General features: G+C 37.7%; 1 protein-coding gene across 1 annotated transcript in view; it reads right to left on the minus strand.

Moving 5' to 3' along the window:
* Positions 1-1,686: 1,686 nt before the first annotated feature.
* LOC146542323 (uncharacterized) overlaps positions 1,687-14,294 on the minus strand; it is a 37,876-nt gene continuing 25,268 nt past the window's right edge. Inside the window, exons 8-12 of the mRNA XM_085213855.1 lie at positions 9,479-9,636; positions 8,163-8,205; positions 4,737-4,923; positions 2,510-2,645; positions 1,687-1,786 (exon numbers count right to left, since the gene is read on the minus strand). Of these exons, the coding sequence (XP_085069981.1) occupies positions 1,687-1,786; positions 2,510-2,645; positions 4,737-4,923; positions 8,163-8,205; positions 9,479-9,636 (624 nt within the window). The remainder of the gene's footprint in view (positions 1,787-2,509; positions 2,646-4,736; positions 4,924-8,162; positions 8,206-9,478; positions 9,637-14,294) is intronic.

The raw sequence follows: 14,294 nt of genomic DNA on the forward strand, positions 1-14,294 counted from the left end.
TTCTACTTGAAATGTTGTAAATTTAAAGATAATAATATTTTATTGACTTTACTGGAATAATTTGAAGACTGGAAAAAGTAGCGCTTGACTAAATATTCTTTAAAACTATGAATGTGGTTCTTTTGTCCCATGGGAAGACAAAAAAAGACCTGCATGTCTCAGGATAGAAGTAGGGTTTTTCCTACACTCACACATATATTTTCCCTATGAAGATAAAAGTAAAGCCGTCAGCAGTTGCTTAAACAATACCAAATGGTTTTGCATTAGAGAAAATGAGAAATTATCATGCAGCCTTTTCTCCTGGCTTATAAAATGTGACAGTTTAGCATTTATTCCTTAAGTAAGGTTGGCAACAGGCACCTAAGGGTAAAAATAGCTAAGCTGCCTCTGCTTTTTTTTTCCAGCTTTCACTGCAACTGGAAGCAGAATGCTTCATTAGTAAGCTGAAGTTGTAAATTGAAATAGTAATTTCAATTGCAATATCTGTGAAGGTGTGTATTTAGATACATTTTTTATAGCAAGATAAACAATGATTCTTAATCATAGAATCAGAGATTGGCTTGCATTTGAAAGGACCTTAAAGATCATTTAGTTCCAACCCACTGCCATAGGCAGGCTTGCCACCCACCAGATCAGGCTCCCAGGGCTCCATCCAACCTGGCCTTGAGGGCCTCCAGGGATGGGACACCACAGCTTCTCTGGGGAACTTGTTCAAAGTTGCCTCATTATGGGGTCACTTATCAAACTTGTCCAGGTCCGTTTGGATGGCATCCCTTCCTTCTTTTGTATCAACTGCACCAATCAGCTTGGTGTCGTCAGGAAAGTTGCTGAGGGTGCATTTGATGCCACTGTCCATGTCATTTATAAAGATGCACTGGATTCCTGAGGGACACAACTAGTCACAAGCCTCTGGGTGGACATAGATCTGTCAACTGTAACACTTCGACCAGATTTATTGATGGGAAGAATGACTTCAATGTTAGAGAATAATGTAGAACATTATTTATATGACCAGCTGGCAAAGACCATAGATGTCTGTGCACTTATAGTGCTGGTTTTTTTTACTAATTTTGGAGAAAATCATGTCTTTGAATATTGGTTTCTCTCAGTAAACACGCTGTGTTGTAATGGCAAATAGTCATATTAAGACCACTTTTAAATTAAAATTTATGTTGACATGGAATGTACAAGAAACAAAGGTATTTATCTATATCATTAAAAAAAATTATTCCATTCCTCTAGGCATACTTTGGTAGTATGCATGTGTTAGTGTCTCAGTTAACACTGAGCCTCACACTGCCTTGAAACTTAGAGGCAAATCCATATAAGAGGCTTTGGGATGGAAAGAGCAGGAGTATTTGCAAAAGATGCTTTTTCAAATAAAATGTGACGCAGATATAAGACATCAGGTACTACCAAACAATTAAAATATGGTGTTCTCTCTTTTGGTAGCATTAGATAAATATTTTTTATTATCTGTTCAGTACTTCATTGCCAAAGTAACTTCACACATGGCCTATGGACCCTGAAATTGAGCAGACACATAAAATAAAGATAGACACAAAGAAGACAAAATTGCTTTAATTTTATTTGTTAATGATTGAATACTAATACTAAAATTTGCCTACTGCTAGAACATTTTCTAGATGAACCGAATGACACAGCATGAAACAAAATTCTTTCTTCTCACATCCTTGTCTCCTCCAGTGGCCTGTTCATGAAATCTTGGATTGCCTGGTGTAGGGGTAACCATTTATTAATTGAAGCCTTCAGAGCTGTAATCCATCTAAAAGAAAGACCAACAACTATATATACTTGGGTGTTATGAATGCACTTCAACACCCTTTAGAATATTCTATGAACGGTGTTTGTTCAAATGTGTTACTGCGTATACTGCTTGGAGAAGAGTAGAATGGGAAGGAGTTGACTGCAATAGCTATATATCTTAAATCCAGTTTCCATCATACCCAATAGCTTTGTCCTCTGTTCATTAAATTAGAATCCAAATCCTGATTAGAAGGTTTATACAATCAGAACTCCCACAGACAGCCATGGAATTTGATGAATTGCTATGACAGGATTCACCTTTGGAACACGATTTCATAGGTTAATTTTCATTTTTACTACTAATGATCATTGTTGGAAGTTAACTACCTCGGGAATGCTGAGAATGAGGAGGATATGCATTCTGCTAGTTTGGGCTCCTCTAATGAGAAAGTACCATAGGTTTTCTGTTCAGTGTAATAACCCACTGTGAAAGGCACCTTATCCAGATTCCCTTCTGAAACTCTGCAGTCCATAATTGCTGCAGTTCCAGCACTGAGAGTAACAGATGACTCACATGGTCCAACATGTTGTGCTACAGTGTGACTAAAGCTAGAACTGAAAGGAAGTCTAGAGAAACAAGTGAAAACAAAATGAAAAGCTGTCACCAGATCTTCCTCAAGCCATATTGTTTCCAATTTTCTTAACTCTGGCAAATAAAATAGAAGCAAGAATCTTGGTTTACCTTTTGTTTTCATTTACATTTTCAGCACATAGGTAGAAAGTTTTAAATTCTTCAGATGGAGGCTTGAGTTCAATTACTGATCTCTTGGATCCCAGAGACTGTTCACTCACAGTATATCCTTGAAGGTAGAGGCCACCTTGATGGAAAAAAATTAGTATGCATCATGTATATTGAAGATACTATTTAGGAAATGACTTCTTGCTAGCTGCATAGTGATTTTTTTTTTAAAAAAAAAAAAAAAACAATTTCCATATGACTTGTGTTGAGCTTTTGCACAATTATGCAGAAATTACATATAGAATATGAAAAATACAGAATATCAGTTTTCTTCTGAAAATTAATATGAACAGAGCTCCTTACTTGCTCTTTCTACAAGATTTCAGATTTCTTCGTCCTTTTCCTCTCAGTTACTTAGTGCAGAACTCAGTGGGAATTTTACCATGTCAGCTTTCATCGCTGCCTCTTCACTGCATCAGAAAAGAACTACACTTCTTTGGATGAAAAGCAGTGTACAGGAGGTAAACATTTCTATTGTTAGAGATTGAATTTTCCCTCAATTAATGCTCATGCTCCCACATGTTTTGGCATAAATGTGTCTGTCCAGGTACTGGACCTTTCTATTCTATTGCATTATGAAAGCTCACTCTAACTTGACAGATAAAGGGAATACAAAGGCAGAATAAGCTGTGAATAGTAAGTGTGAATATGATCACACAAAATGTGAGATTAGTTCAGTGATAAAGTAACCTAATAAGATGAATAAACATACTCAAAACTGTACTAAAATTAAACCATATTAAAAGTTAGAACTGAAAAGAAGTATGGATTTGAAATTGGAGAATAGATTTTTTTTTTGTGCTGTGGTTAGTTTCTTGTAATAAACTCTTGTCTTGAAAACTATATGAACAACCAAGATTCAGGAGTTTGTTTTCAGTCAATTAAGGCTGCTTCAAGTTAAACTTGCAAATTTTGTTTTACCTGTCTAGTGTGGGTTTTTTTGTTTGTTTGTTTGTTTTTGTTCTTTTTTTTTTTCTTTTAAAAAATAATGGGATATGAATTTCAGAATTAAAAAAAAAAAATGCTGGAACCAGCATTTGTTCTTCTTACTTGACATACTGCCATCAGTAATTGGAGCTCCGTTGCAAGCCACACTAGTTAGCTCTAAAGAAAGGAATTACACAGCATTTGATCTTCATAATATTTTTGTTTTATTTGCTCTTTTGTTTTTAAACTGTCACTAGAATGCCATAAAAACAAAATGCTGCTTTTTTTTTTTCTTTACTCCTAATTCACTGCTTAACTTTGGGCAAGTCTTAGATTCAGTTTACTGTGGAACTCGCCATTTCACACATGCATATGGCCTTTTACAGGTGAAAAAAAGTTTTCTCTCTCAATCTGAAAGCTGGTTAGCTAGCAAAAGTACAACATTTCCTTTCTGATTCTTCTGGCTGCCAGTTTCCTTAGGATAAGGAATCAACCCTTCCTCCTTGAGCTCCTTTTTTTTTTTTTTTTTTTTTTTTAAATACAAAGTCCCAGGAAGTTGTTCTGAGTGCTTGAAATTTACCTCCCCTACCACAAAGTCCGCTGTAATGGATGCGTGGTAACCTCACCTTCCAGCCTTCATGAAGTAGCCAGACATCCTCCTACTTTGTTACAAGGAGAACTGCTACACAGCACCATGGATTTTTTAGCCTAGATGAAAGCACCTGGCCAGACCCTGCTGCACCCACCTCTGCTGCAGAAAGGGAGTGTGGCCTGCTGCTGTTCTGCCTTTGCCAAGACTGTATGGAAGCCTAGTAATGGTGGAGAAACCAACCAGAGCTTATGATGTTCCTCCCTCTAAGGCTATTTATCACAGAGTAGTCTGACAGCTTTCAAAAGACTTTCAGCCACCAATGGCAAAGAATCAAGTCTCTAGGAAGTGCTTTAGGAAGGTGATGCCTCTTGCTGATGTGATCTTCTGAACATCTTTATCAGCTGTGTTCCAGAAACAAAAATTCAGACCACTGGACATTTAAATAATAATAATAGTAATAATATGGGGAGAATGAGGAGTATACTTTATGAAAAGAAATTGAGTTTATTCTTCTCACGGAACACCTTATTCTTCTCACAGAACACTTAGAATTTGCCAATAAGAGAATTTCATTAGTGGTCAAAGTTCTATTTGGAAACTGCAATGAAATGTTTCATTAATAACTGTTTGCAATCCCCCAGCCAGCTCTACCTTGGGCAGGTGTGGAGCGGAGAGTGGCATAGAAGTACAAGCAACCATCCTTCAGAATGCAGTAGTGCTGAATCCAGGCATCTTTGCTTCTGTCCAGCTGGTGGAGGAGCCCCAGGCATTCTGGGTTTTTGATGGCTAAGGGTGGCAATGCGGTGTTATGCAGTGTGACATCTACCCACACGTGGTTCTGTAAAGTAAGCATGAAACGAACAGTTATGTTAAGAAATTAAAGATGGCCTGCTAGTACGAAATGACACTGTCTCTAGTCATGTGCAGGCTTTGGTTGTGAAAACAGTTCGTGAGGTCAATCTGGAAACACAATTGAAAAACTTGTATTTGATGTAAAAAAAATGGCCAACTTCTACTTCCTTCTTACAATAACAACTTGCATTTTCTGCAACTCTTTTGTTTTCCAAAATTGTTTTTTGTCAGTAGGAACAGGTTGTGTGGTCTAAGCTGACAGCTCAGGACCATACCATCGTTCATTCACTCCTTTCCCTCCCAGTGGGACGGGGGACAGAATTAGTGGGTTGAGAAAAAACTATTTACTAAGACCGAAAAGAAAGTGGAAAAAAGGATAGTAGTATTAGTAGGTAGTAGATATAGAAAGTTATTTTTATTTATAAGTATATACAAAACAAGTGATGCACAAGCAATTACTCACCACTCACCAACCAATGCCCAGACAGTTCCCAAGCAGCAGCTGTCCACCTGGCCAACTTCTGACTGTTTTTCAAGCTTTCCCTTTAAACAGTGTGGGTCAGCTGTCCTGATTCTGTCCCTTCCCAACTCCTTGTGCCCCTACAGTTCCCCTCACTGGCAGAACGGTATGAGAAGCTGAGAAACTGAAATGTCCTTGGGTCTGTATGGAACTGCTCAACAACTGTGTTGACAATCACTGTGTTGTCAGCATTGCTTTTCCCCAAAAGCCAGAACATAGCATCATATAAGACACTATGAAGGAAAAATCAACTCTGTCCCAGCTGAAACCAGGACAGATGAAGATTTCAAAACCAAAAGGAAAACATTTTTTTCTACTGGTGCAATTCCTGTACTTCGTCAGTCTTTATTTCACATAGTAAGGCAAGATAAAATTCACCTCCTAACCTTTGTGTTACAGAGGAAGTGTGGTGATGTCTAAGATAAGAATACAACATTCAAACATGGATGAAGTATTATACTCTACATGGTTATGAATGGTTTTCCAGCGCCTTCTGGGAAAGCAGTCTTTTCCATTACTCTAATGATCCCATTGCTATTTCTGGGTCAAAATTCTTCTTTTTCCTCTCCTCTCCTCTCCTCTCCTCTCCTCTCCTCTCCTCTCCTCTCCTCTCCTCTCCTCTCCTCTCCTCTCCTCTCCTCTCCTCTCCTCTCCTCTCCTCTCCTCTCCTCTCCTCTCCTCTCCTCTCCTCTCCTCTCCTCTCCTCTCCTCTCCTCTCCTCTCCTCTCCTCTCCTCTCTCTGTCCTCCTTGGCAAGTAAATGAAGGAAATAAACACTTAACAAAAAATAGATAACTGTGTTTTGTTATGAGCAGGAAATCTGCTGGGGCTTACACTGTAGAATATGGCTTCAGAAATACTAAGTGTATTCATAAAATAGTTACACCTTTAGATTCATTAGGAGGATTTTATATAATTGGTGTTATGATTCTTATTATAATGCAATGGATGTTCTAAAAGTAATAAATAGTATAGCAAAAAAAAAACAAAAACAAAAAACAAAAACAAAAAAAAACCCAAAGCTTAAAAAAACCTCTATTTAACTGAATGAAAAGTCTATTTTGAGAGAAGGAACTAGTTGGATATATAACATTCACTGAAGTAGAAATTAGGCAATGAAAGCAACATAGTAAATCAAACATTTATTTCAGAAAGGGATATTGTTTCCTCAAAGACAAAACTGAAAAAGATGTACTGATCAAAAATAAGACACAGTAGCACAGAAAGGAGCCAACTGATTGTGTTATTAGTGGGTGAATACATGAAATATTTTTATGTATATCAAGTTTGATCTCTTTTTCTGACAAATTATTTTTACATGTTACACTAAAGAATGACTTCTGTTGCATTTTCTTTAGTATATACATACTGTTCTCCTCACTCCTCACATAGTGAAGCCATGTATTGTTTCCTTTGGGTTGGGTACATTGTGTTGTGAATATTTAAATAGCATGATTTATTTCTGCTGTTTAAATTCTTTAGATCCTTTGCATTCTTCTAAGAAAAACTACAAGGTAGAATATACTTAGACACAAATTTGTATCTCATCTAGAAATGAAGTCAAAAGAAATGCATCTCTGATTGGTTTTATTTTAGAGACACAAGGATTAAAGATAAAGGCTTTCTTTCACTGACTGGAAACCAATCACTATAACATACTGCTGAAGAGTCACGCCTATGCCTTAGGTTAAGAGGAAAAATGAAATAAGTATTTTAAAATACTTTTATTTCTGCACCGTGTTAAGGCAGTTTAGGATTTGTAACATCACTTAATTGTGTTGAAGACTTTATTTCATTTGCAAAAGAAAGAGGTATTTATCCTAGGTTTCAGCCTCAGTTTCTTTTTGCTAAAAAACCAAATTGGTTCAGTAACTACATCCATTTAAAAGTGATTTTACAGATCAACAGCACATTTTTATAAAAAGAGTGGAATCAGGGAGCAAGGAAAGGCGAGGCTTTAACTCCTATGCTTCTAACCCTGGAATTACCAGAACTGGCTTTGCAGCTCCCGATTTGGGACCAGTCAGGGATTATTTGTACTAAATTATATCGGACAGCACAAGATCTCCCTTTTGCAGCTCAAGATCACTTATAGCTATGTTTCTCCCAGCCACAGAAGCCAGCATTGAGCAGAGCTAAAGAGATGGAGAGATAAATTCAAATCCATCAGCTACCTCATCTCTCTTCATCTCTTAAAATACAGAAAAGTCAAAAATACCCCCAACAACTCTCTTTCTAATAGTCTGTCTGAACTGACACTAGATAGCCTCAAAAAACTAGCAATCAAGGCAGGCTTATGGGGAATATCTAAGAAGATAAAGCCCTTCTCTCCTTTTATTCTAAATAGTATTACATTGTGCAGCACATGTCATAGTGAGAGTCTTCTCAACTGTGCTCATTCTTTTTCCTACCTTCCCACTAGTCTCATTTTAGGTTACATTTCTGTATGAGCTTAAAGCTGCTGATATCTGGAGAGGGAACATTTTGATTCATACCACCATATGGCAGCAAAACATATTTGCTGAAACAAAATAATGTGTGTATATGGCTTTCAGACTGGAGCTGATTCACAACTCAGCTGCCTTGAACAAATGTTTGCAGCTTCCATGTTGTTATCTGCACTGGGCCATGCACAAAAATATCTATGGTCTCTCAGTCTTCTGCACAGTATACTATACTGTACTTCTCACATAAATAAAGCATTACCTGATGGACAGGATGCACTGCTTTCTCCATAGCCTCCAGCCACCTATAAAATGATCAATAATGAGAATATCTTAGTTTTATAAGGCAGAATAAGTGTGCAACACCACCTCTTTTAATTCTTACTGATATAGGCAGCTTTCAAAGGGATGTGCAATTTTCAGGACACATTCAGGGCTTCAGTATAGAAAACTAGTGGATTAAGTCTGAATAAATACTTCTAACTTGCAGAAAGGTAACTTTCAGCTTGCTGTACAGTACTGTAATAAATTAGAGCAATACTGACTATAGGATGAAGCTGAACATTTTGTACATAATTCACCATGTCAATCTAAATGATCGTTCTTCTGTCGTTTTATAATGTAGATAATGAACTTGCAGAAAATGTAAAGCATCCTGAAACTGGAGATTTACCAAATAAAGCATGAAGTTTGTTGGCAATGTTATTCTTTTTGTGCCATGAATGGTATAAAGTAGAAAGTGAAAAATACAATATGATAGCAGTGGATATCTAAAATACTAAGATACTATAAAAACATGGGTAGAGAAGTCAACCTTACAAAATGCCATCCTACTTCATAGCTTTAGGTTTCAAATAATGCACACTAAAACAAAAAAGGAAAAAAGATTAGGTTTCACTACATTTTCAAACTAAGGCCTCAAAGTAGACTGTTTAGACTTTTGAATGATTTTAGTCAGTTTGTCTCCTATAGTATTTGGGAAATGAAGAAATAACATTTTTTGGAGTCTGAAAAAAGCCCAAACTCATTATCTCTTGTCTCATCCAACATGTTTTCATGGCATATTTAGAATTTAAAATGAAAACATAATGATGTGACAGAATGACAGAAAGGAAAATGGAAGAGGGGATTGTGTTTGTGACTTGCACTGTCCTTATTGGGCAGAGGAGAGATGAGTGGTGAGAAATGAACAATAAGAAAGTTTACATCCACAAGAAGATTTAAGTTTCCATTTGTAATGGTGGAGAATGTATGAGAATATGTGTAACTTTTTTTTCCTGGAGATAACTCAATCATGGGAATTCAGGAAGATCTTGAGGAGAGCATGAATGTTAAAAACTTGTAGAAAAAACTACTTTCTCAGACTAACAAAAAGGTAAATTCTGAAAATGAAAAATATTCTTGAAAATTCTGCAGATGAAAACCAGAAAAACAGAAACACCAATCTTCCTATAAATATCTTTCTTTTCTTTTTCCTATTGATTAAGAAAAGTCTTGTAAACATTCTCCAAAAATCCAGTTGTCCTCTCTCCAAATCAGAATAACAAAACTGACTCTGTAAAATGAAAGATCACTTACCTCTTCATTTCTTGGTTAGAAGTTGCACAGAAGTAGAAAATCCTGTTTCCACTTTGAGGTATGCATTTAAAAACAAAGGGTTTACCCAGACTCGTGTCAACACCAATTTCCGCTCCTTCCAACTTTGTTACTTCCAAGGGTCTGCACTTCCCTTCATCCTGTAATCAAAGAGAAGAAAATACTGTGCCAAAGTTCAAAGCAGAGATGGAATCAACTCAGGGAACATTCAAAGGTGTAGAAGTTTGTGACAGGCTTTTTTGCCTTACAAACTATCCTAATAATCATTTGCTTTAATGACCAGTAGCCTCTGTTTGTTTATTTATTTATTTATGCTTTATCAGTTGTCATATCTGTGTGCAGAATCCTCATTAGCTGTAAATATTCCAACTTTTGAGCATGGATTTTTCAAATATTCTGAGCCTCTTAGGAACATCGTCGAGTCATTATAGAATCCTAGAATGCCTTGGATTAGAAGTGACCTCACAGATCATCAGTTTCCAGTCACCCTCCACAGGCAGGATTGACAGCCTCTACATCAAGTATTAGATCACATTGATCCAAGCTGGCCTTAAACACCTCGAAAGACAGGGAACCATGACCTCTCTAGGCAACCTGTTTCAGCACATCACTCTCTCAGTAAAAAACTTTCCCCAACATCCAATCTAAATCTCCTGTCCTTTAGTTTAGGACATTCCTCCTTGTACTACCACTACCTACTTGTGTAAAAAGTTGATTTCCCTCATGTTCATATACTCCCTTTAAAAATTGGAAGACACAATGATGTCTCCCCACAGCCTTCTCTTCTTCTGGTGGACCAAGCCCAGTTCCTTCAGCCTCCTTCACAGGAGAGGTATTCCAGCCGTTAGATCATCTTCATGGCTCTCCTCCAGACCCTCTCCAAAAGCTCCACCTCTTTCCTGTGCTGGGGGCCCCAGACATGGATGCAGTACTTCAGAGAGGGCCTTGTGAAGGCAGAATAGAGGGGGACAATCAATCACTCCTCTCACCCTCTTGGCTACCATGATGCCATGGCTACCAGGATGCCACTGGCCTGGACTATTGGAAAACCTGGAAAACATGAGGCTATTCACAAAAAAGTGCTACTTGCAGTTTGGGTTTATACTGAAAACCTTGCTTATATATACAGCCAAGGAGAACAAAGGCTTATATTCAGAAAATGATGTCTGTATTTTAAAAGTCTGGATTTCAGTTCCTTTGTAAATTTGGCCTAAATATAGAACTATAGAATCATAGAATCACCAAGGTTGGAAAAGACCTCCAAGATCATCCAGTCCAGTTGTCCACCTATGACCATTATTTCCCACTAAACCATGTCCCTCAGTACAACATCTAAAGTTTCTTGAACACCCTCAGGGACAGTGACTCCACCACCTCCCCAGGCAGCCAGTTCCAGCATTTGAACTCTCTCTTGGAGAAGAAGTATTTCCTAATGTCCAATCTGAATTTCACCTGGCACAATTTGAGGCCATTCCTTCTAGTCCTATTGACAACTACATGGGAAAGAGGGTGAACCTCATATCAACAAAACTTCACTTAGATAGTTGTAGAGAGCTATAAGATCTCCCTTGAGCCTCCTCTTCTCCAGACTGAACAATCCCAGCCTCTCCTCACAAGACTTGTGCTTCAGAGCCCTCACCAGCTTCACTGCCCTTCTCTGGACATGCTCCAAGGCCTCAATGTCTTTCTTGTAGTGAAGGACCCAAAACTGAGCACAGTACTTGAGACGAGGCCTCAACTGTGCTGACTGCATAGGAATGGCCACTTCCCTGCTCCTGGTGGCAACACTATTTCTGATACAATCCACAATGCCATTGGCCTTCTTGGCCACCTGGGCTGTGGTGGCCAACAGTGCTGGTTCATGTTCAGCCGAACGTCGACCAACATCCCCTCTGTTTGTCTGTTTCCTCTTTACAGTCTTCCAGCCACTCTACCCCAAGTCTGCAGTGTTGCCTGGGGTTGCCATGGACAAGGTGCAGGACCAAGTACTTGGTCTTGCTGAACTTCATCCCACTGGCCTCAGCCTATTAATCCAACCTGTCCAGATTGCTCTGAAGGGCCTTCCTACCGCAGTCAGATCCACACTTTCTCCCATCTTGCTGTCTACAAACTCACAGAGGGTGCACTCAATGCCCTAATCCAGGTGATCAATAAAGGTATTGAACAGGACAGCCTTCAATACCATACCTTGGGGAACACCACTCATGACCAATCAGCAGCTGGATTTTACTCCACTCACCACCACTCTCTGATGGCCTGGCCATACAGCCAGTTCTTTATTCACCGAAGAGTAAATTTGTCCAAGACACGAGCTGCCACCTTGTCCAGGAAACTGCTGGAAACAGTGTTGAAAGCTTTGCTGAAGTCTAGGCAGACTATATCAACAGCTTTTCCCTCATCCACCAAGTGGTCACTTGATCATAGAAGGAGATCAGGTTGGTCAAGCACTACCTGCCTTTCATGAATACATACTAGCTGGGCCTGCTCCCCTGGTTGTCCTGCCCATGCCATGTGATCTGCCTCAAGATGATCTGCTCCATAACCTTACCTGGCACCAAAGAAAGTTTATATCAGTATATTCGTAACCATTCATAACCATTTCAGACAGCTTTCATTAGAAAATTTTTCAAAATATTTTGTACAGTATCGTTGTGGATTGATTTGGAGCTCTTAGAGACTGACGACTATTGCTAGTCCTTCCATGGTTAGTTCCAAGCGCTTTAGCTTGGAACTTAGCCCTTTAGCTCCTTAATGTAAGTGGGTAGGTGAAACAGTTTGTTCTCCCAGTCTCCCACCACAACTCTCATCAAGTACATCATAACTAAAGGCAGAGTTGCATATATTTGGACAATGAATTCTGGCTGTGTTTTAAAGAGTGTTCTTAGCCTGCTTGATTTCCACAGCTATGACTACTGCTCTTACAGTCACATTTAGTTACTAGTGTTAGAGCATACGAAGACTAGTAGAGCTTTATCCCGAATATGCAGATGGATTCTAGACCTATACAAATCAATTGATTATTTGGAATAAATTTAATGCTGTCCATAGGAGATGAATAACTAATGCCCCATGTAATCTTTTTTATTAGCTTCAAAATAAGCATACATATATTTCCACAAAAAACACACAAGCCACCCACCTATTACATTTTCACATGCTTATTTGTATTTTCATTGGTAAATGTAATTATTCCTTTGTTCTTAAAATATTCTGTAGGAACAAAATAACCCCTAGTACTGAAAAACAGTGCAAATAAACTTTCATGAACATATTTCTTAGATTCTTCTGCTTTCTTCCTTTTTTTCATTTTTAAAATGAAAAGCTAAAGTCAATACAATAGATGAAGACAATCCAGAAAGTCATCTGTGCTATGTGACCTACTTTACTTACAATATCTTCAGACACAAAATCACATTGCAAATATAGCATAAGCAAAAAACATATTTAGACTCCAAATCTCACTTATAGTGCAGGGAATAATACATGCTAGGACAATGAAGCATTACCCATCAGGATCCTTTCCATCTTCTCTTTTCTGCTGACTGTCCTAGCTTGTGGCCAGAAGGCAAAGGTATTGTAGATGCTAAAAAGACTGTGTGACTGCTGTAATTACATATCCCCATAAACTACTTTTCTAAATACTTTCTATGCTGTCTAGAATTAATACAACTAGAGTTCTGTCATATCAAGAATGATTAATGCCCACTATTTTCCCAATTAACATATCAGGGAAAAAAATAAGAAGGATCTGAAGCATTCATTGCAAAGAGGACAAAATGTTCTTCATTGACTGAAAAGCAAACTCTCACCTCTAATTCTGAAATGCCAGAGGTAAAGGGCATTTCTTTTTACTAATGTGTCTTTCAAGAACTATATCTTGTGAGCATTCCTATGTCAACACTCCCGTTCTTACAAAAAGTGCCAAAGCTATACAGCTGAAAAAACATCATAAAAGTTATTTAGTATTACTGTGACTGTAGTGTAACCCACTGATGATACTACCTCTTGGGAACTTAATATAAGTACAAGATTTCAGAATTGATGGTATGTGCTGTGAAGATTTGAAATGAACTAGCTCAAATTGTAGCTACTACAACACTGTTCTGACTTAAGAAAACAGATTTTTTGTTCTCTCAAGGTTGGTATGAGCTATTTCATAGATACTTGGCAATTCAAAAGATCTAACATGGATGGAGTCCTTTGGGTAGAGGGCAGAAAGCAAATGCTATGTTGATAAATGCTATTCTAAGAATAATAGAAACACCTGAAGTAACTCTTCCCTTGCAGCTAGTATTTCTTCAGGTGGTCTGAGTTTTAGGGGATATCTTTCCTGAAAAAAAAAAAAAGATTAATATACATGAGGCTGAACTAAAGGAGACATAATATGGAAATAGACATCTCCTTACTTTAATGTATGAAAAGCTCATAAAGGTAGAGTATGTAGAGTGAGGTGTGTGGGAGTGTGGTCACAGATTTAGTTAAATATTTCCAGAAAATAAATGACATTCATAGCATTTGCCAGATAATTCACTGCAATCGAAGGATTTTGTTTGAGCAGTGTCGTATTTACTATTCTAGTTAAGCTGCTTTGTCCAATAGAAAGGGAAAACTGAAAAGATATATGAAGATTTCCTGCTATTTGCAGTGAAATAAATAAAAATCAACAGGAATAACTCAGAAAAAAGATTAAAATTAAGCTTAACGGTACTGCAAGTACTAGTAAAATGGAATAGAAATAATTGTACAGAAAACAATCCTAAAAAAATAATATAAAAAATGTAAAATATAAACTTAAAGT

The sequence above is a fragment of the Meleagris gallopavo genome, chromosome Z, assembly GCF_905368555.1.
Source record: "Meleagris gallopavo chromosome Z, MGAL_WU_HG_1.1, whole genome shotgun sequence".
In the NCBI taxonomy this organism is placed as follows: domain Eukaryota; kingdom Metazoa; phylum Chordata; class Aves; order Galliformes; family Phasianidae; genus Meleagris; species Meleagris gallopavo.